This window comes from Phascolarctos cinereus, unplaced genomic scaffold (assembly GCF_003287225.1).
Source record: "Phascolarctos cinereus isolate Bilbo 61053 unplaced genomic scaffold, phaCin_HiC Scaffold_7;HRSCAF=346, whole genome shotgun sequence".
Lineage (NCBI taxonomy): Eukaryota > Metazoa > Chordata > Mammalia > Diprotodontia > Phascolarctidae > Phascolarctos > Phascolarctos cinereus.
Genome location: NW_027556180.1, coordinates 58,307,823 through 58,331,413, shown reverse-complemented (window position 1 = coordinate 58,331,413; position 23,591 = coordinate 58,307,823). Strand labels below are relative to the sequence as shown.

At 39.5% G+C, this 23,591-nt stretch overlaps 1 protein-coding gene across 1 annotated transcript in view; it reads right to left on the bottom strand.

The window, feature by feature from the left end:
* Window positions 1-23,591, bottom strand: part of COL4A4 (collagen type IV alpha 4 chain) — a 152,458-nt gene that overhangs the window by 40,011 nt on the left and 88,856 nt on the right. Inside the window, exons 27-36 of the mRNA XM_078147440.1 lie at window positions 21,557-21,664; window positions 20,536-20,754; window positions 19,102-19,260; window positions 13,253-13,423; window positions 11,799-11,942; window positions 10,232-10,352; window positions 8,889-9,060; window positions 5,919-5,982; window positions 4,568-4,642; window positions 131-238 (exon numbers count right to left, since the gene is read on the bottom strand). Coding sequence (XP_078003566.1) covers window positions 131-238; window positions 4,568-4,642; window positions 5,919-5,982; window positions 8,889-9,060; window positions 10,232-10,352; window positions 11,799-11,942; window positions 13,253-13,423; window positions 19,102-19,260; window positions 20,536-20,754; window positions 21,557-21,664 — 1,341 coding nt within the window. The remainder of the gene's footprint in view (window positions 1-130; window positions 239-4,567; window positions 4,643-5,918; window positions 5,983-8,888; window positions 9,061-10,231; window positions 10,353-11,798; window positions 11,943-13,252; window positions 13,424-19,101; window positions 19,261-20,535; window positions 20,755-21,556; window positions 21,665-23,591) is intronic.

The window sequence follows — 23,591 nt, the reverse complement described above, 5'->3', positions numbered from 1 at the left end:
GGAGAAGTACAGATAGCAGGTGAAATGTTGAGTCTTACAAGATGCTCTGTATTATTATTGGGCTTTCCCCCCCATAACCATCACCACCATTTTTTGCAACAATTTGTAGCCAAGGGTGTTTTCAAGCTACCTGGAAATCCTGGAGGTCCTGGGTATCCAGGGGATCCTTCCCTTCCTGGTGGTCCAGTAGACCCTGGAGGGCCTGGAAAACCTGGGTCCCCTTGCTCTCCAAAATATCCTTAAAGACAGATGAGTTAGACTGAGTCACACCACCAAATCTTCACACCTTCCAAATTCATGACACGTTATATAGTCATGACACCACAGGGGTACTCTTTTATAATTAATGCTTTGCTTTAAGTGGACCAGTGGGAATCATCAGTTCTAATTCAGGATGTCCTGTCTATGTGGGCTTGTAGCAAGGTTCAGAATTTTCAGCAGCCTAGAGTTCTTTGACGACCATATTTTGTCAAATCCAAAGGGCTGGGAGCAGGGGGCAGGGACCACATTGAAAATATTAATAGTGGGCTATATCTCTAGATTCCCTATGATTGAAAAGGGCCTTGGAAGTATTGCACCCCACCCTTATCTGAAACATCAGTATTATATTAACTCCAACAAGTATTCTTCCAGTCTCTGCCGGAAAAACTTCTGACCATATCACTCCCCTACTGTAGTAAATTCCCATTGCCTCTAGGGTCAAATATCAGCTTCTCGCTTTGGCGTTTAACACACCTCACTAGAAACCTGGCTTCAAGATACTATACGTTGCACATCATTACACACGAAAGTGTCATTTCAGAAATGGAGGTGGTCTTTCCCCACCCTGCAGTTATACAAGGACTGTAGGATAAGGCAAGCACTGGAAGAACACCATGCTGCTAGGAATGAATGTATGGGTAGCGGCTAGGTGAGGAGTAGGTATTGTGATATTCAGGGGAGGATTCCAAGGCGCCAGGTACAAGACACTGTTATAAGGAAGAAGTGAGCTGGTACCAGTATCCTGGTACAAAGTCCCGGAATCCCTCTCTGATTTACAAGGAGAAACGTCATGAAACTTCATGGAGATAACCACAGGAAACTACAAATTGGCTTCGGATCATACATGTAGACCCAACGTCTGGCAGAAAGGAAGTCAAGCCTCAAGTAATCAAGGTATGGGAACGTGTGAGCTTAAGAAAACATTAAATAATACTAGTACTTCGTTCTGTAGGCTCAGAATCACGGAATCTGAGAAGGGGCCTTAGCAGCCATGGAGTCCCAACCATACATGTGAGGAAGCCCTGCTATAATATACCCAATAAGTAGTCACCCAGCCTCCAGCCTCTGCTTGAAAACCCCAAAGGAGGGGGAACCCCAGCGCCCCTCTAAGCAGTCTATTCTATTTTGGGACAGCCATAATTGTTAGGAAGATTTTACAGACATTTTGTCTAAATTTGCTTCTTTTCAACTGGTACTGCTGTTCTGAAGCCACAGAGAACAAGTCTAGTCTAGTCCATACTCTAATCTATGTCTACAGCCCTTTTAAATACTTAAAGACAGATATCATGTGCCCTTTGAATCTTTTCTCTCCAGGCTACACGTGCCCATTTCCTTCAATTCATCCTTATATGACTTGGCCTGAAGGTCCTCATTGCTCTTCTTTGGACATGCTCCAGCTTCTTAACATCCTTCTTAAATGGTGGCCACCAGAAAGGACTATAATACTCCACATGCAGTTCGAGAAGGGCAGAGTACATTGAGACAGTAACTTCTCTATTCCTGGAAAGTTATACCCCACTTAAAGGCAGCCCAAGGCCATATTGGTTCTCTTAGGCACCATATCCCACTGCTGACTCCTATTGAGAGGTCAGTCCAATTAAACTCCCAGAACAACTGTGGTCTCTCCATGCTGCCGCCATTTTATTCTTGTGCCACAGATTTTCTTTGTACTCAAGTGCAAGACCCACCTATCCCTGGTGAATTTTACCTTTCTAGATTCAGCCGAACGCTCAAGTTTCTTAAGATCCTTTTGGATCTTTCTGTTTGTTGCCTCCAGATCTTTTATCATTATGACACTGGGACTCTGAATATTTAGTGACTTGATAAATATTTTGAACCTTCTGCATTATGGTCATAGGACCATTTGTCAACACTGAACATTCAATATCTTTTTTTAAACCAATTTTTGACAGGAAAGACCACAAGATACACAGTTGCTCAAGCTAGAGGCAAATGATACATAGGCTACATTTTTTTTGCATACAATATGAGTTGGTTGGCCTTGCGGTCTTTCATTTTTTAAATTCTTATGGGAAGAAAAGAGAAAAAACTTATTTTTTCCCCACAGATACTCTTCTGCTCTGAAATGTTTCCTACGGTCTTAAGATGAAAGGAATTACAGTTATTCAAAGGAACACTTTAATGTAAATGCTCAAAAGTTAACTGCTACAAGATCTCTTCACTTTTATAATAGAATCCATTGAAATAGAGAACTGGCTTTAGTCTTAGCTTTACCAGTAACTAACTTGTTGTGTAGCCTGAGGCAAGTTATTTAAACTTTCTAGGCCTCAGTTTCTTTATCTGTAAAATGTGGGGGAAGGACCAAATAATCTCTAATTTTTTTTCAAAATCTAAGATTCTTTGCTGTTCATTTATGTTAGATAATAGCATAGGCAATTGATTTTTCACTTAAAAATAATTTTTTTTAAATGAAGGAGCTGGATTCAATGACCTCCCAGATCCCTTCCAACTCTAAATGGATGATTTTTATGATTTCTAGTTATATTTGTTGCCTCCCTGAGGTGGATCTAGTATCAGGTAACTCCATCCATCAATCAAAATAAACTAATAAACATTTGTTGAACTTCTATTATGTGCAAGGTACTGTAAGGGATGCAGAAAAAAAAATGTGAGCATCCCTGCTCAAGGAAATTACAACATGGTTGACGAGATAAGATACACATAAGAAAAGATTAACAATATAAATGTTAATAACAGTGAAGCAGTGAGATATTTCAAAGTCTCCATATCTCTCCCCCTCCAGACCAGGGTAAAGAGTGGCTATACTATTTTCTGAAAGACTTTTTTAAAAATAAAGTTTAAGCCAACATACTAGAATGCTTTCATTCCCTTTCATTTATTAGGGATAAATCTCTTCTGGCTTAGACTTCCAATTTTTCTTAAACTTTCCTTTTAATATGACTACTTCTCTTTTGTGAAATGTCCATTTTCAGAGCTTCCTGTCTGGGGGATAGGGTAGGGAGGCAGTGTCTAGGAACTATGCATTGATGGGAGAGTCCAGGTTTATGTGTGGTTGCTTGTTGTCCTTCGTTCTCAAAGACGATCAAAATGGTAGACGGTGATGTTTCAACTACTCCTACTTTTGTCTTCTATTAAGTAAATATTCTAATTGTTCTTGCTCTTGCCTTCTCATTTACTAAGTGTTTCATATTTAGGAGTCAGTGATATCATTGTAACCAATTCAGTGTTATTGGGAAGCACATTGGTGGTGGCTCAAGAGCTACAATGACAAATTGTTATGTGTGTCGCTCCCCCCGCCCCCGCCTTTTCCCTCACATAGACACCAGGGTTACTCCTAGCCCCCCTAAATGTATGAGTTGTAACTGTATGGCCATGGCCTTAACCAGTCCTAACTCTGTGAAGACTCCAGATTTACCAGAATGAGTGCAGATTGAGTTGCTGGCCAGCTCAGAGAGAGAGAAAGGACTTCTTGGGGTTGCATCAGTGCCACACCCAGGCTATTCAGAAGGGATGACTCATAAGGGCTGGTTGAAGGACCTGAGAATGTTTAGCCAGTATGGAGAAGCAGCATGGAGAAGTAAAAAGAACACCAGACTTACTGGGTTTGAATTTAGGTGCTGACATTTACTAACTACATGACCACAGGCAAATCATTTAACTGATACAAATCTCAATTTCCTCATTAATAAAATGGAGTTACTTGACCTGGACCATAGGCCTTCTTTATAAACCACAAAATGCCATATAGAGGTGAGTCATTATTTTCATTATTGAGAAGACTTAGGCCCATGATGGTTGTCTCCAAATATCTGAAGGAATGAAACATGGAAGAGGGATTAGACTTATTCCGGTGGGTCCCAGAAGACAAATCAGGAGCAATAAAAGTGGTTGCTAAAGGGCTGAAAATCTAGATTCAACCTAAGAAAAAACTTCCTGATGATTAAAGAGATTTCAAAGGAGAATGGGCTGCTTTAGGACATAATGGGCTTTTATCACCAAGATTCTTTCAGCAGAGGCTGCACATCACAGACTAGATCCCTGTTTAATGACTAGACCTCCAAAGGCCCTTACAATTCTGAGGTTCTGTGATTCTATTCTATTCTATTCTAAATAGATCCATTTACTAGTGACATAAAATCTTTATGACATTATTAAGTGGTGGGAAAGATTGATGATAATTGGGGTGACCAGATTAAAAGAAAATGGGAAGAAAAGGGAAGGCTGCTAGCTAGATTTCTTAGAATCTATCTATACATCCAAAGAAATCCTGTGCATGTGTGTGTGGTCCCCTACCCCCAATCCCTGGAAGAAAATTAATCTTTACCTGGACATCCAGGGATGCCTGGATCTCCTTTTGGTCCAGGTGGCCCCAAAAGACTTACTGTATCACCTTGATTTCCTATAGATGATGAAATAAATGTCACTTATTTGAATTTGGGGGGAAAAGTTTATTTTTTCATATACAAAAGCAAAACAGTTTATGAAATTATGTATAATTTATCTGTGCTCTTTCAAATATTTCAGGGTACATTTTTAGAGGTTTCTGCCCATCTAGCATATGAAAAATAAATGCTAAGGTACTGTTAGAGGTTTAACCTTTGGGACACAGGTTCACCATTCGCAGGAATCAAAGGAAGACCACAATTTATTTGATGTATTTGTAATTTTCTCCAAACTTCCCTAAATTTTTCTGATTTAATTTTTCAGCAGTCACTTTTTGTCATAACACTATTTAAGAATATATATGTGTGTGTACATACATACATACATGTACATGTACATATATATTTAGAAATATGTAATATTAGGTTTAATTTTCAACGCTATGTAACAGACACAAAATCATATTCTGAGCTATAAGCAAGGAAACATGGCTTTGCATCCTCTCAAAAAAACTTCAAAAAGACATGCTCTGTGCAACATCCTTACATAGGGATACATATATCCACACAGATGCCCATACAAATCCATTTACTTACATAAAGTCACTCGTTCATTTACTTATTCAGCAAACACTTACTAAATGCCTTCTTTTTGCCAGGTATTGTGCTAGGAAATGAGGAGATAGATAAAACATAGCATAGTCCCTGCCCTCCAGGAGCTTACATTCTAATGAGTGAGAAAAAGGAAAAAAGTCCATCTTAGTGGAGATCTTAGGCATTTTCATGGAGCTGAGAATACCCTGACCTTCCATCTGACATGTGAGAATTCATATGCAATGTTATGTTGTAACTCACATAGTTACATAATATTTACAAGAACAGAACTCACATAGTGGGAATGGGAAGGGAGGGAAAGAAGATAGGCCTGCTTCCATTAGGGTAGGAATTGAAATAAGCTGAGAAGAGATGGAATTAATGAGTTACCTGCAAGGCAACTGTCAGTTGTAGTATTCATTTTACAAACATCCAGAAGGTTTGTATGGTTTAGAGTGAAGACTAATAAATACCACTTAGATAAACACAATAACCTTTCCTCTTAACATGTCACAGAATTCAATATATCAGAAAAAAGAGGACTCTGTTGCTTACTTTCACATTTTAATTGTCTTATTTATTTTTAAAAATCTCCTTTACTCCTATGATATAGAATAAATAGTCTAAAACTCTGAACAATCTACACAAATCAGGAAGTATAGAATACAATGAATGTTGGGTTCTATGCCTAGAAAATACCTTTAGGTCCTCTTGTCCCATGAGGTCCTGGAAGGCCAGGCAAGCCTGGTAAGCCCAACTCACCCTAATAGAAAAAAAAAACCTGCAACATTATGTTTTAAGGGAAAATCATACAAATATGCCATGTTTATAATGACAGATCTACGTAAAAGTATTCATTCTTCATAAGATCATAAATTTTAGACAGGAAGGGACCTTAGAAGCTGCAGAATCCAACCCTCCAATTTTATAGATGAGGAAACTGAGGCACAGAGGGGTTGGACTTGCCCCCATTCATAAAGCTTGTTAAGTATCTGAGAGAAAATTTGAAGTCACATCTTACCAACTCTAGGTCTAGTGCACTCTCTAACATGCCATGCTGCCTCCCAAAATTCTTGCTGCATTGGCCTAAAATCGAATCTGGGCCTCTCATGTAGTGGGTGAGAATTTTACCAGTGACTCACTGACAATAACGTTTTCCTTTAAGAACTTCTTGTGTGGGTAACAATCAGTAGCAATGCAATGCTTTGCAGAAATGCATATTATCACGTGTAATTGAAAACACTTATAGCTAGGCTTATTGTAGTTACTAGCTAATTAATCTAATTGGCTCATACAAATCTGAGAGCTCAAAATTTTCTTTCAATTCACTTGGATAGTAAAGTAGTAATGTCTTTGCATAGTTTGATCTGTGACTTGTGGAGGAATGAGTGTATAATTCATGCAATTGATTCAACAGTTGTTTTGAACTTTTTTAAAAAGATAATCTGAGAGTCATTCCCTAATTGATATATGGTCAAAGGATACGCACAGGTAGTTTTCCAAGAAAGAAACCAGGCGGTCAATAGTCATATGAAAAAATGCTTCAAAGCACTAATAAGCAAAGAAATGAAAATTAAAGTAGCTTTGAGGTTTCACCGGACACTTATCAGATTCACAAAGATGACAGAAAGGGGAAATAATAAGTATTGGAGGGGCTATGGGGAAATAGGCATATGAAAGCACTGTTGGTAGAGCTGTGAATTGGTCTAGCCATTCTGCAAAACAATTTCTAACTAGGCCCCAAAAGTCACTGAACTGTAGTCCATTTACTCAGTAAGCGCTACCATGACTAAGTTCATAGCCCCAAAAAGATCCATGATAGAAGAAAAGGACCCACGTACAAAAATATCTAGAGTAGCCATTTATACAATGAAAGCCAAAGAACCAGAAACTAAAGTGGAGAATGGCTGAACAAATCAAGGTGTATGAATGTAATGGAATTTGACAACAAAAAGGAGATTTCAGAGAAATCTGGGAAGACTTGTATCCACTGAAGAGGAGTGAAATGATCAGAGCCAAGAGAAAAATTTATATAATACCAACAAAAATGTAAAGGCCAACAATTTTGAAAGCCTTAAGAGTTCTGATTAATGAAACAGCCAACCATGATCTCATAGGACTGATGATGAAGCCTGTTGCCCACTTCCTGGACTCAAGATATAGAATGAGACAGTCATCTTTGGACGTGGCCAATGTGGAAACTTGTTTTGCTTGTCTATGTGTGTGTGTGTGTGTGTGTGTGTGTGTGTGTGTGTGTGTGTGTAGACATTTGCTATAAGGGTTTCTCTTTTCTTTTCTCATAGGGAGAGGGGGTAGGAGGAAGAGAAAATAAATGCTTGTTAACTGAAAAAAAGTTACATTTAAGATAATAACATTAGCTCACTTTTCATGTCTTTTCTATACATCTTGATTTGGTACATAATCCTAGAAAATTTCAACAACTGCTTTCATCAATTATGATTCAGCCTTTTCACTCTTGCTGTTTGCGGTAATCTGGAAAAACCTCTGGTTTCCTTTCTTGCAACAGACCTGCTTTAGACATCTTCCCACCCTTTTTTACCTCTTCTCTAGACCTCCCTCCTCCCCATCCCATCCCCCGCCAATTTGGAATCTTCCTTGATAGAATGGTTCAGCTTCCTGGCTAATTTGGGCCTGTCTCTGACATTAGAAGTGGTAAACCAGTTAGATATGTCTGACTAAGACTCTACCCCTCTGTGTAGAAACCCCAGCCCTCTTTCACACTGGAAAGCATCCTTGCTATGTGGGAAAACTCAGATGTGCCCATTCTGATTTGGGAAAAGGGTCTAACCATTCTGGAAAGCAATTTGTAACTATGTCTAAAAACCCTGGATATCATGCTTCTAGTATAACAAATTATCCTTTCCTCTTTTTGTCTTAGCCTCAAAACCATCTTCCCTATGGCCCTAACTCTCCTAATGGTTAAGTCTAAGAAGTCTAGGATACAGGTGTAACCCTGTTTCCTCGTCTCTCAGGTAACAATGATCCTAGTACATTTTTGCTTTGCTACACTCTTCCTCCCCTCTTAATACCTTTACTTGTCTCAAGGTAAGTCATTAAGAGCTTCCCTCGTGTGAGTTAAAACAAGCCAAAAAAGGCCTATTGCTTTTAACACTACTGACTGTCTTGTGTCTTACATGTAAATTTCAAATTCCTTCCAAAGCAGCGACAATAGACAGCGATGCTATCCTATCTGACTTCCCAAGAGATGATTCTTCTTATGACTAAAAAAATCAGTACATGTATTTGTTATACAAGGTATGTTATTAGATACTCAACCAACTAGAAACAGCATTTCTAATACCCTTCGTATCAAGGAAATAATCAGTAGAAACTATAATAGAGGAATTGAATTAGAATAGAGTTGCCAGAAAATTACAGTTTACCACTCCTTCTCTGTGGCTGTGGATTTTATCTTTTTAAATGTTTTTCTTGAATGGGGGAAGGGAGAACTAATTCGAATGGTTTTATGGTATTCATTTACACTTTCATCACCTTTCACAACTTAGGAACAAGAGCTAACAAGAAACATCTAAGATGGCATGAGATAACTGTGACTTCTGATGAATTGATAGGTCCCTCTCCCTCAATATGTCAGATGAAGTGTCTTCTGATTTCCCTCCCCGCTCCTCATTTTATGGAATAGCTTACCTGGTCCCCTGGAATGCCTGGAAAACCAATTATTCCTCTGGGCCCTTGAGGTCCTGGGAGGCCTGGGGGTCCTGGAAGTCCCGGATGACCATGGTTGCCAGGTTCTCCTCTTTGAAAACCAGGTAGTCCATCTCTTCCCAGAATTCCTTTTATCCCTGGGATTCCAGGAGCCCTTTTTCTCCTGAAGATACATGGGGAGTTTAGAATGTTCCAGTACCAGATCACCAGAATTAGAGCAGGAAGAGGCCTTAAGAATCACCTAGTCAGTCAGTCAACAAATATTGATCAAGGGCTTACTATTTGCCAAGCCCTGAAGATACAGTGGGGAAAGGGGGAGGGTAGGAAGGGAAATTTTCTGCTCTCACAGAGTTCACAATCTAGCGGGAGACACAATATGCACACGAAGTTGTACAAACAATATACAGACAGGATAAATTCAAGGTCATCAACAAAGAGAGTCACTATTATTTAGGAAGATGGGAAGGCTTTCTGGAAAAGGTGAGAGTTTAGTTGGACCTTGAAGGCAGCCAGATAAACCAGGACACAGAGATTAGGAGAGAATTCCAGGTGTGGAAGATAGCCAACAAAAGCTTGTTGACTGACTCACTGATTGTCTGACTGACTGACTTCCCTAAGCCTCAGTTTTCTTATCTGTAAAAAGAGAGGCTTGGACTAGGTCACCTCAAGGTCCCTTGCAGCTAGAGATTTAAGATACTCTTATCCTCACATTTTCTGAGGCTATCCAATTGAACCCTTCGTTTTTCAGGTGAGGAAACTGAAACCAAGAAAGTTGAAGTGACTTGATTGTTAATGGCAGAACTGAGGCTTTTCTGAGTCTGCTTGTGCTTGCCACCCCACTCCCTCTTAAGCATTCAGCATGAGATTAAGCTTCAGAAGCTAAAAGACAATTTGGCCTTCTGGATGTCCTCCACAGGAATCACCCACACCCATTGATGTTTACATAATTGCTAGCTGCTCATTTCAACACCAGCTCCAAAAGGTGTACATGAAAGGAGTAAGGACAAGGAAGGAGAGGGACAAGGAAGGAGAGGGACACGTTTGGAATGAGCGTCCATGCCTCATCACCAACTTCAGTTCTGAATTTCCCAAACTATAAGTGCCAATGGGCTTTAGGGAAGAAAATTGTCAGGTAAATTCTAAGAACAGAGAAATATAGCAATAAGAAAATGTCGCTTGGTTAATTACCATTTAGTCTTATAGAGAGATGGCCTTCCTGGATTCAGCAATAATACCAGCATCACTGGGAAATGGTTATGAGCTCCATATCTCTAGTTGGTCATGAACAGAAATTCCAGGATGTTTGCAAGGTTAAGCAAATAAACTTATCTTTCTTACCTTTTTCTCCTGGGAATCCATATCTACCAGGTGGCCCAGGTTCACCTTTTTCCCCTTTTCTTGGAATTATGGAAATATCCCCTTGATCTCCTGGATGGCCTTTTTCTCCTTAAAACATCAATAATATTCACAAGTCAATAAACAGACATGATCTTTAAATCACAGTTTTTTATTCCTCTCCAATCATGTCCCCAGTACTAACTACAATGATTATATTTATTAGTCTGTTTAGTTTAGTTTTATGTATTTGTACTGGAAGAGGGGAAATCATTGCTACTTCCATTACAAACAGGTTTGGAAATAGTTTTTCAATATCCAGTAGACCTGCAAAAATTCTGTTTGGTCTGTAAAATCTCAATTTTCCTGGCTCACATTTACCAATTCCACGTCCTCTTCCTAGTCATTTTCATCATACTGTTTTCCTTATCACTGGGCTAAGAGAACGGTTGCTTAATTGTGTCCAGCAAATACACACTGGAGTTCCCCATAAACACAGATTCCCATGACGACCAAACAAAAAAGAGAGGAGAAAAGAGGAGCAGTGCAGAAGCCTGGTTTTCATTAAGTGTGCCCTAAGCATGAACCAGGGCTTGACTTCTTGGTGCGAAAGGCACTAAAACCTAGGTAAAGAGTGACTTCTTGTCTCCTTGATATTACGTAGGTGACTCACTGGTTACTAAAACAGAAAATAATAGTCAACCTAAGCAACTAAAATGGAATAATAATTTAAAATAAAATATTTGTTGTTGTTATTTTTCAGTAGTGCCTGACTCTTCATGACTCCATTTGGGGTTCTCTTGGCAAAGATCCTGGAATGTTTTGCCATTTTCTTTGATAGCTTATTTTACAGATGAGGAAACTGAGGCAATCAGGGTTAAGGAATGTGCCCAGGGTCACAGAGCTAGTGAGTGTCTGAGGCCAAATTTGAACTCAGGAAGATGAGTCTTCCCCACTCCAGGCCCAGCTCTCTATCCACTGCTCCACCTAGCTTGCCCCAAATCAAACATGTAGATAATAAAATGAATTCTTTGTTTCTGAGTGTATTTCTAGGAACTATCTAACATCTTTCTCTCAGTGTTGGAGATAAAATCAGACACATGTGAATCCTCAGAGGCATCAGACTCTCCAACCAGCTGCAAGCGCAATGTGGCTCCCCAAATTACAATGTAACTGGGAAATATTTAATGAAGTAAATAAAAATACTGTACAACACAGATAATGCTAACTTGTGGTTTTCTAAGTAAATATACAGCCCCATAGGGATCCATTTCTATATGAGCTTGACCCCACTGCCTAAGCTAGTAAACAAAATGTGAAAATTAAATAATTAATGATTCCATGTAGGTTATGGCCTTCAGAGAGATGTCTATGGTAAGGAAACTATACAGACTGACTGCATCAACTACTACAGCTTGTAATGTTGTCGAAAGCATGGCGAGGTTGTGAATGGCCCAAACAGTATTTGTCAGAGGGGGTATATGAACTGGGGCCTTCCTGGCTTTGAGTTCATATGTTTGTAGAAAAGGAGACTCAAGTACTAATGAAAACATTTACCTTTAGAGCCCGGCTCTCCTGGCTCTCCTGGAAGGCCACAATGACCCTCTTCTCCTGGGTCACCCTTTCTACCTGGAAGTCCTATTTCTCCTTTCCTTCCTCGCTCTCCTGGAAAGCCTGGGATACCTGGCAGGCCTTGGGCCCCTGGAGTGTTCCACGGTATGCAAAAGAAAACATGGATTTTATGGAAGTATTTTTGAGGGAGACTACTGAGAGAGATCAAATAATAGCCAGAAGAATGGGGGAATGACTTGAGCAGGCACCTGCAAATGAATTTGGTTAGGCTCAAAACAGAAATGTGGCTGTGGTGGCTTGAACTTTGTTACTCACAACAAAGAGTAGTCATTTTCCCATGAGAGATCTGGACAAAAAGAACATTTCGGTGTCCATTAGAATGCACCCTCTTTGAGCACAGGGGCCGTACTCTTCATTTTACTGCATCCCTAGTTTTTAGCACGGTGCCTCTCAAACAGTAAATGCTGAATAAATGCTTGTTTGACAAATATTTTTTTAGACTAGGTCTTCTATCTCACCTAGGCTGGAAGTTGAGTGGCCATTCAAAGGCCCAGTCCCACTTTTGATCTGCATGGAATCTTTGACCTACTTTGTTTTTCCAATCTGGGAGGAGTCACTCATTTTTAAACAGCCTGGTGACACTCTGGTCCCAGAGACTCACAATATTAGGGTCAGATTTAGTGCAAATACTCCTAAGCTCAAGCCATCCACCAGCTTCAATAAAGTTAGTCATGCCCCCACTATGCCTGTCCTGACTTTCTCTAGATATCCAGGAAGACATCGTGAAAACACAGGAGTGTGGCACCAGCCGTAGATCTCCATATTTCTAGAGATCTTGGGAGATATTCTGTGAAAGCCATTTTCATTCTATTGTAAGGTAGAGTCACTTGGGTACATGATGCCTATCAGAAGAGGAAAGGGAAGGAAGTTTTCTCGTCTATGTTTATTTCCCATTGCCCCTGTCCCACTTCTAACACTATCAACCCCACTGCCTTAAATAAAGGCTGTGGTATAATTATTTTGCTATAACATGCTATAATTCTTTACTGCCCACATACCACAAATAAAATTTTATGCCAAATTCTGGTTCCAGAGCTCATGATAAGAGAAATCATCTATAGCCTCACTCCAATATTGCCCAAGGAAAGTTATTCCATAATCTTAGACCTAAGTCATCCTTTTCTAGAAATGTCCCTAGCACTTCTACTCTGGGCATCCTAAAGTCTCATATCCCACTCACATAAATAAATAGGCCCATGGGAGGAGGTGAAACTGTAGAGAGAGGAAAGGAGGAAAGAGAAAGGGAATGGTGCCTCAAATCTGAAAAAGAAAAACTTGAGTCTATCAGGATGAAAAAGTGTGACATTTGATGGTGAATTCAAAATCACTGCTAGCTGTTAATAAAATTTTAAAAATTGAAGAAAATAAATAAAGCCTACCTTTTGGGCCTGGGGAACCCGGTGAGCCATTATCTCCACAGTGGCCTGAATCCCCTTGTGGTCCTGGGTGTCCAGGTAAGCCTGGAATTCCTGGGATTCCTGGGAGGCCTTTCATTCCATCTGGTCCAGGTGGACCTCTGTCTCCTTGGTGACCTTTCAAGCCATCAAACCCTGATGAAAACCACAGTCTGATCAAATTTACAAGGGCACTATATACCAAAAAATTTAATTTTATTTTATTTTATATATAAGCAGAAAAGATTGTAATACACCTTTAATTGTGCATCTATGACCATGAAAAGAGGATTTCACCTAGGCTAAATGCCAAAAGGTCCTGAACATTTGATAGATTAATAACATGAGATGTCTTTGCTGATCCAAAGAATAAAATCCTTAATTAAGACTGATACCATCCCTCAGAGGAAGCAAAGAAAGATTATCAAGAGGAGAGTTTGAAAGAGGGAAAGGAAATTGGACAGGTGGAATAATGAGCTATTTACAACAGGCCCTGGACAAATAACTAGAACAAAACTAGAAAAGAAGAAAACTTTCCAGTTGCTTCCTGGATGGGTGGAGGGTAGGGCGATCCTGTATCACATAAAATCTCAGGAGGACATTGTAGAAACTTGAACAACATCACAGACCAGATAATTCATAGACCTGGTCATAGGGTTCATAGGCCTGAAGGGACCTTAAAGAGCATCTCATCTAATCTCATTTTACAGACGAGGAAACTGAGACCTGGAGAGATGAAGTCACCTGCCTAAAATCATACAAATCCTAGTTTTGAATTTGTGGTTCTGGTCCCCAATAGAAGTATTCAGTCCACCACATCATGTTAGCATGCTTTTCATGAGCCTTAAACCTCCAATTTTCCCATCATGGTGGACAAGTTACTGTAGAATAGACTCTTGGAAGATATAGCAAAGTCCAGATTAGTGTAAATAATAAATCTAGCAAAGTGGTCACATGTATTCAAATTTGTACTATTTTAAGTTAGAATTATGTAAACAGTTCAAGCTTAAGGGAAATATGTAGTGTAAATTCAAATAATGTAACCATTTATGGGTTTCATTATTTGCACTAATCATAGCCAGGTTGGAGATATCTTAGACCAAATATCCTTTCATAGTCACTACTCCTCAATGCATGTTGAGGATACATGGTCAATAAATGATAGAGAGATATATGTTAACAGAATGTAAAGTCTTTGAGAGCAGGGAGTATCACACTTTTGTGTTAGTATACAGCCTGATTCATGGTAGATGCTTAAGAGATGCCAGCAAATTTACTGTTGTTCTGATTTGTGAATGGACTTTATTTTTCTCATGTGAAATGAGACGCCAGCTCAGTCTGAATTCTATATACTTTATTGTAGTAGTATTATCACACCTTTGACTACTTTCTGCTGTGAAAGACATTCTCAAGTCTGCTTAGTTTCTCTGACGCTTTCTTAACTCATATTTCTTTTCTCTGCCCAAATTCTGTTTAATCCCATGATCCCAGTATTTCCATTTTATCCACACTGTGGCATAACTATTTCAGTACATTTTCCCCCTGGAATTATAGCAGTAGGGAAAAAAAAAAGATGAAATTATATTCTGAACTCATTTGCTATAAAATATTTTGGAGGTGGAACAATGAAGACTATGGACTCCTTAAGGGCAGAAATTACATCTACTTTTTAAAAATCTCCTATAATGCCTAGAACAGGGTTGCAGGTACTCAATGACTCTGTTACTGAATTTATGGAAGAAGGAGAATCACTATGAATTTTGCCCACCTGCCTGTATATTCCCCAAGGCCTGAAGCCCTAAGATGGGAACATGGTTCAGGGAAGAGGTGGTCCACTACAGGCAGCAACTGAACCCATGGTACAGCTAGGTCACCTCTGCCCCAGAGGATACAAGTACACTTCTGTCTTAGCAATTGTATGAGATGCCAGCAGCTAAAAGAAGAATTCAGGAAGGGGATGTTAGGGAGATGTTTCTCCCTCCAGCAGAGCACTTTTAGAAAGATTTACCTAGGATCAAAGAGGTAAAAAAATTCAGAGGCCTTACTGTATGGCTCTTGTTAAATGGCAGGTAGGTAGATAGCAAATAGAGTGCTGAGTCTGGAGTCAGGAAGACTCCTCTTCCTGAGTTCAAATCTGGCCTCAGACACTTACTAGCTGGGTGACCCTGGACAAGTCACTTAACCCTGTTTGCTTCACTTTCCTCATCTGTAAAATGTCCTGGAGAAGAAAATGGCAAACCACTTGTCTTTGCCAAGAAAACACTAAATGAGGTCATGAAGAGTCAGACATAACTGAAAAGTGACTCAACAACCAGAAGAAATATTCTATTTTAAATTATTATTCCATTTTAGTTGCTTAGGTTAACTATTATTTTTTTTGTTTGTTTTATTAGCCAGTGAGTCACCTACATAATATCAAGGAGACAAGAAAAAAAAAGATGACTGAGACTCTTGTTAAATAGCATGATGAAGCCAATATTTAATAATGTTATGAATATCAAGAGTACTGTTAAAAGAAGTTTTCAGTTAATTTGAAGGGTCTGCTACTGGGCTTTGAGCACTCATAAGGAATATACATAAAGGTGCCAAAGGGCTCTTGGAAGCCAATGGTTACATTTACACCTCAGAAATCTGCAAACGTAGAAATCAGGGCTTGATGTATTGTGTCATTAATTGTCTAGACTGGAGAGAGTGATGGAGAGAATGGTAATAACACAGATTCAACTTACGAGTGTGTCAAGTGTACTTTTTTTTTGCCAGAGAACTGATGGTTACACATTTACCAGCCTACCCCTGGATATACATGTTTAAATCTGCAAGTGTGAGGGAAGCAATAAGTATTTCTCTCAATTTTCAAGAAAGGGAAAGGAGTGGAGTCAACAAGTCATAAGACAGTGAGTTTAATCTAGCTCCTCTGACTCCCAAAGTGGAAGAAATTGAATTGAAATACAAGATAGAGAGGAAGTAAGATGGCACTTAGCTTCCCCCACTATCGCCCAGTTTATCAGGCCCTTAGAGATGAAATCCCAAATTACTAAAAGAACTGGCAGACATATCAATATAGGAGTCAGTGTCGATGACCTTTGCGAGACCATGACAAGATGGAGATGTACTGCAGGCCTGGAGATGGACAAACACTGACCCCATTTTCAAAAAAGTGTCGAAAGTGTAATCTGCAAACTAGAGGTCACTAAGTATCATTTTGGTTCCTGGCAAAATTCTAGGTGTTATTGAAAGTATGGTTAGCAAGCATTTAAAAAAGGAAACAGGTCACATGAGCTTCACCATGAACAAGACATGTCAGAATAAACTCATTTCCTTTTTTCCAGGAATCCTAAACTTGTAGATCAAGGAAATGCTATAGTTGATACAATGGCCATACATTTTAGCAAAGCACCAGGTAATCTTTCATGTCATTCTTGTGGGCAAAATGAAGGACCGTAGGCCAGGTGGCAGTGTTGTTGGGTGGATGGATTTGCAACTGGTTTCATGGCCAGAACCACAGAGTAGTAACTAACAGTCCCACAGTCATTTGAAATAAGGTTTCCAGTGGGGTGTCTCAGGATCCTGTGTTTAAGTCTATGATATTTAACACTTTTTTTTTAAATCAATGATTGGGATAGAAGGGCAGATGACGTGCTGCACTTGGAATTAGGAAGACCTGAGTTCAGATCCCAACAGCAATTATTTTAGTAGCTGTGTTCCACAGGCAAGCCATGACATTTCTCTGAGCCTCAGTTTCTTCATCTGTCAAATGGGAATAATAATACCCATAATCCCTTTTTCCCCAGGACTCTTATGAGGATCAAATGAGACACTACTGTGTAGAAAGCACTTATCAAACTTAGGATGCTAGATAGATGCTACATCCTGGCATGAGGTATTATCCTGTGGGCTACTGCCCTAGTAAATGAAATGGCTTCTTTGTGTAAATGAATAAAAGTACTGGGATGTCAGCACATTCTATGGAAGCTCACTGACAGATTCTTTTTGGGACAGGTCCAATAGCAGACAGGGGTGGATTACTTCCATTAGGTCTCTGTAGTTTGAAATCTTTTCATTCCATATAGTTTGGAGATTGTGAGAATTTGGCATGTCAACACATATATTAAAATGTGAAATTTTCATGAATCTTTGTTGTTATTGTGATTACCAATATGATTATCAGATTTTCAGATGACTGAAAGTTCCCAGGAATAACTAATGCATTTGATATCAGAAACACAAAGGTCTTGCATGGCTAGAATAGTGGACTGAATCCATTAAGATTAAATTTAATATGGATGAATTTAAAATTTCATATGAGTTCGAAAAGTCAATTTCACAAGTACAAGATGGGGGAAGATAATAACAGTCATCTGAAAAAGATAGAAGCTGCAACTATATCTCTGTATCTTTATCTATATATCTCAACGGTGTGATATGGCAGCCAGAAAGGAGAATGTGACCTTCGGCTCTATTGAGAGACATAGCATCCAGAATGAGGAAGGTCATCATCCAAATGTACTCTGACCTGGTAAGGCCACATCTGGAGTATTGTGCTCAATACCCTAGCAGTACATCTGCTCAGTTCTGGACCCATGTTTTAAGAAGGACATCGGCAATTTGGAGAATCATCTGAGAAAGGGTGACTAAGATGGGGAAAGGCCTTGATATCATGCAATATGAGGAAAAGTTGAAGGAACTGGGGAACTTTATCCTTGAGAAGAGAAGAGCTAGGGAGGACATAACCATCCTCAAATATGTAGAAGCCTTGGATGTGGAGGAAGGGTTAGATTAGTGCTGCTTGGTCCCAAGAGATAAAACTAGGAACAGTAGATGGGGGTTTCAGAGAAGCAGATTTGGACATAATACAAGGACAAACTTCCTCATAATTAAAGCTATCCAAAGTAGAATGTGCTACCTCAAGAGATAGTGGGCTTCTCCTCACTGGGGTCTTTAAGCAAAGGCTGAGTAACCACCATACCACAGAAGGGATTCTTATTCAAATATCATTTGGACTATGTGATCTCTGAAGTCACTTTTAGCTCTTAGATTCTATGATTTTAAGTATCTGATCAAATTTTGTTCTTGGTTTTAGGCTTTCCCTGTCCCACCCTTGCCCCCACCCCTGGCTTTCTAGAATCTCCCTCATAATTTCAAAGATTTCAGTTGCCTTCAATTCAAAATTTCTACAGCAAGGTCCCACTTCCGCTTGGTAAACAGATGCAATCAGGACATTTGTCCTTTTGATTGGTAGATGGATAAAGTACCTGGAGTAGGAAAAAAGGTAAAGAAGCAGATACAGCAGGGATATATATTCAACCCAATTCTATAAATACTTAAGTCCCCACCATGGCCAAGGCATTTTCTTAGAATAAGATCTCAAAGAGCTGATAATAAAAGTGGGATGAAATACATAACCAAATAATTGTGATACAAGGCTGACTTTTGATATGTTTGAAGGAGAGACTCAGACACAGTGTTATGAGAAATCTGAAGAGAGAAATCTGAATTTGTCTGATGTAGGGTTGATGGGAGGGCCAGGGAAAGATTTTTAGAAGAGGACACAGGAGAGGGCAGGGCAAAAAAACCCCAACAAATTAAGTTGGAAAACAGTGTATAAAAGACAATAATATGAAATTTAGCTAGAATGTATGGAGACAGGAGAACGCAGGGTGAGAGCAGGGGATGGACGTGAATCTAATTTGTCTAAAAATGGTCCCATTTCATCACTGTGAGCACCTCCAAGTCTACTTATCACAATACCTCTCAGCTCATCCATACAAAATCTGAGTGATGTAAGGAAGGCCTCCCAGCAGACGCTCCCCAGCTTCTTGCTGACATTCACTTACCTGGAATGCCTGGTGACCCAGGGAGTCCAGGTTGCCCTGGCAACCCTGGAAAGCCTTGACATCCATGGCCTGGTAAACCTGGGTTACCAGGAGGCCCAACATTCCCTTGTCTGCCTTGAAGTCCTTTCATGCCTGGGAATCCTGGAACACCAGTTGTCCCTGAAATGACACAATGCTTTCCATGACATAAAACTCTTCATATGAATGAATTTCAAAATACAGCATAGCTGAGGTCCGCTGTTACTTTGCTTCTCGCCACTGTGTGACTCCGGGAAATTACCTCTCTTCCTCCTCCACAAAATGGGGATCATAATGCCAGGAGTTCCTAACTCACAGGGTTGTGCTACAAATGCGATACTGTATGCAAAAGAGAATAGACACCGTTTATATAGGGCTTGATGGTTTGCAAAGCACTGCATATATATTATCTCATTTAATCTCCTGCATCATTCTGTGAGCTCCTAGAAGGCAGGGACTATCTTTTGCTGCTTTTTATATCTCCAGAGCTTAGCACAGTGCCTGTCACTGAGCTAAGGTCTGGCAATAAATATTTATTGATGGAATGATTGATCTTCGTTTCACAGATAGGTAAACTGAGGCAGACACAGGTTTAAGCGTCTTGCCCAGCTAGTAAGCTGTCTGAAGCATAATCTAAACTCAGGTCTCCTTGACCCCAAGTCTAGCACTCACTTAATTTCTCAGCGTCTCCAGCCACATCTCTTTTCGGAGAACTTTTTGGCAGTTATTAAGTGCACCTAGCACTGTGTTTGGTGCTGGGGATGCAAACAGAAAAATTGACAATCCTTGCTTACTGAGAGCTCTCATTCTAAGATTAGAGGGACACATAGTATATGTGTATATGTGCATGTGTAAGTAAGCTTGTATGTATTGGGTTTCAGCTGCAACGTGCTCAGGGTACAATGATTACCTTTGAACTTTATCCCACCTTCCAGCAGCTGTGAAAGGTGAGCTTTTTGTCCTGTTTTGCCTTGCACCAGGCCTTCCCTACAATCCTTCATTGCACTGTCCCATACCCTCTTCTTCCCTCCCCTAATAGGGACCCCTCTTTTACATGCATCTTTCTCAATTAGAATATAAATTCCTTAAGGGTGGGAATTGTCTCCCTTGATTTTTTTTTCTCCAAAGTTTAGCACAGTGTTCGGCCCATGGAAGGCACTTAATAAATGCTTTATCTAATCGAATCTATTCTAGAACCATCTACCTATAGAGGCAAATTTAGAAAAAATGTTGAGTATCACTAGGTCTCCATAAGGGTAAGCTGTCCTGGCAAAAGTTTTACACTATAGATTACTCAAAGCTAATCTCCAATATCTTCAGTGACCAATCCCAACATCCTATTATGCTCAAAGACCCACCACCAGCACCACTACCAGCACCACCACCAGCACCAACACCACCAAAAATTGCATGTACCTGTTGCTCCAGGAAATCCTGGATCACCTCTGAGCCCGCTAGGCCCAGGCGGTCCTGGAGGGCCCATATTTCCTGGAAGCCCTGGCAGGCCATAAACAGAATCCCCCAGCATTCCTTTTTGACCATTGATTCCTGGTAACCCTGGAGGGCCTGGAGGACCACTAGGGGCTGACCCTTTTTCACCTTCAGGACCGGACTCTCCAGGATCACCTCGAAAACCTATTTAATAAAAGTACATGTTAGACAGTAAAATATTGTGATGAGAATAAAGATCCTTCAAAAACTTTTTCATCTTCTGAAAATGTACGCTGCTAGCTCATTTGGTGATGTTTTTCTCTTCACTATATTCAGGCAAGGAAGTTGCATGTCCTCCTTTGTAGTAAGACTCATCAATATGTCCTGTTTCCTTCTCTGATGACAAAATATTTACCTTGTACTGAACTGATTTTTTTAATCTTAAATGAACAAAGAATTCTTTTCATATTTCATATTTCTTTTTTTTCCACTTAAAATAATTTTCTTTTTACCAATTACATGTAAACATAGTTTTTAACATTCACTTCATAAGATTTTGAGTTCCAAATTTTTTTTCCCTCCCTCTCTCTCCAAGACAGCAAGCAATCCAATATAGGTTATACATGTACAATCCTATTAAACATATTTCCACATTAGTAATGTTGTGAAAGAAGAAACAGAACAAAAAGAAAAAACCACAAGAATGAAAGAACAAAAAGAAAATGAAAATAACATGCTTCTATCTGCATTTAGACCCCATAGTTCTTTCTTTGGATGTGCATAGCATTTTCCATCACGAATCTTTTGGAATTGTCTTAGATCATTCACATTTCACATTTCAAATAGAAGGAACCTTGGTAATTATGCTCCTCGTCCAATCTAGCAGAACCTAACAGAGAGCCAGCATTTCATATTAAAAAAAAAAACCAGCCTGATATGTTAAAATTAGCTTTCATACATTTATTGATCTATATTCCTAAAAAAGGAAAAACATTTTTTCGCTTACCAGGTGGTCCTGGTATTTCTGATATTCCTGGTTTGCCTCGTTGGCCTTTCTGCCCATCAAATCCAGGTAGCCCAGCTTCACCTGGGGGCCCTGGAAATCCCTTATGACCTAAAGAAAAACAGCAATGAACACCAAGCCTTTCTGGGGAAAAAAGAAAACTCCAAAGTAAACATTAGGAACTTTTTTCCTACACACAATATTATGTACTAAATGAGAGTATTTTCTATATTAAATCTTTAATTTCTAGAGATTAAAAGGTTTGGCTAACTTTTCTATCATTTTTTAAGAGTCAGACTAGAGTAGAGGTATCAAACTGAGGCAATTGGGAAATGTTTAATATAATAAATAAAAATATAATACAAGAGAGATAATGGTAATTTGAGGTTTTCTAAATCAAGATAAGGCCCACAGGGATCTTGCCTGTTTGAAATTTATACCATCAGACTAGAGATATGCATGTTTTCCCAGTGAATGACCTTTTATGAAGCCATATAACAAAGGACCCAAAGTGAATGCCTTTATTAAAGATCTTACTATATGAAACCCTTCATCATATCTTTCTATGCACAGTTGGTTTCAGGTATTTTATAGATTGGGAAAACATCTATGAAGGGCAAATCTATCTGGGAAACTGATGCTGCACTTCCTTAGTGAATCATAACATAGAGTTAAGTCCCCAGATCCCCTGCTGGCAGGGATCTTGTTTTGTGCCTGTTGTGATTAATGATGGGCAACTATCTCCACCAGAAATGGATTGTAAATTCTGGCTTATGCTTTGAGTAGGGGGAGGCTCAAGTATGAGCGACAGTAACAAAAATCGATTGCTGTTCATTTCATTCGGGGATAAGCTCCCACAAAGATGGCTGTTTCTGTTTTCATTTCATCATAATGGAAGCGCCCCAGCTCTATGTTTACATGACAACCCTGCAATCAGTTAGAAAATGAAAAATTTGGGCAGTCATTCGAGAAATCGTGTTGTCTACAGGACGCTAAACAATTGGTGTGATCAGTCTTTTCATAGATTGAACAGGCCATTTATTTTAGAACTACCTGGGTACAGCCCAAGAATCAAAGAGCAGGACAAGATGGTGTCAGCCTTTCCACTTCCTTCCAGGCCTTCTTCATCTGTCTATGATGAAAAAGGCTAAATTCACGGGCTACAGTGATGTCCATAAAAAAAATAACAACCTTGGGAGGTCTGATTAATTTTAGGGAGAAATATACAAACAAACCAAAAAACCCAAGAGATAAATTGATGTATATATTGTGTAGGCTTGGCAGTCTTACTTCGATGGCCTCAACTATCAGCTTTTTACAGGTAACTGTGAAATATCTATTTCCTCCTTCCTCATAACTAGGCCTTTACCACCATCTCAACTGGGTGGTACAGTGGAGGTAATACTGGATTTGGAACCTGGAAGACCCATGACTCTGAATATTTCTCCATTCACATAATACCATTGTGGCCTTCGGTGAGTCAGTTAACTTCTCTCTATCTCAGTATCCGCATCTGTAAAAGGGGGATAATAATGGCTGTCTCAAATGGTTATTGTGAGGATCGAATGAGATAACATATATAAAGCACTTTGCAAAAGATAAAGTGCTATATAAAAGCTAGCTATTATTAGCCCCTCATAAGACCTAGGTCTTCATAAGACCTAGACACTTCAAAGGCAGTATACCCCATTCAAACACATTAGTTTTCTCTTTAAATGTATGTTTCCCTCTGACCTCACTGACACAGTAGGAACTTTTTTTTTTTAATCAGGCCTGTGATTTTCAGTGGCACAGGGGAACGCCCAATGAGGAAATTGCTGCTACAATTTATAATCTTGGAAAGTTGCCAGGGAAACCAAGAGATTAAATGACCTTCCTAAAGTCATCCGGTTATTATATGTAAGAGGTGGGTCGATGAACTCAGATCTTCCTGGCCTCAAGGTCATCTGTCTATCAGCTATCTCACACTCTGTTCATTATATGCCACTAGTTGTCCTGGGGTTAGAGAGTCACTGCTAAACCCTGTGTTTTTTGACAT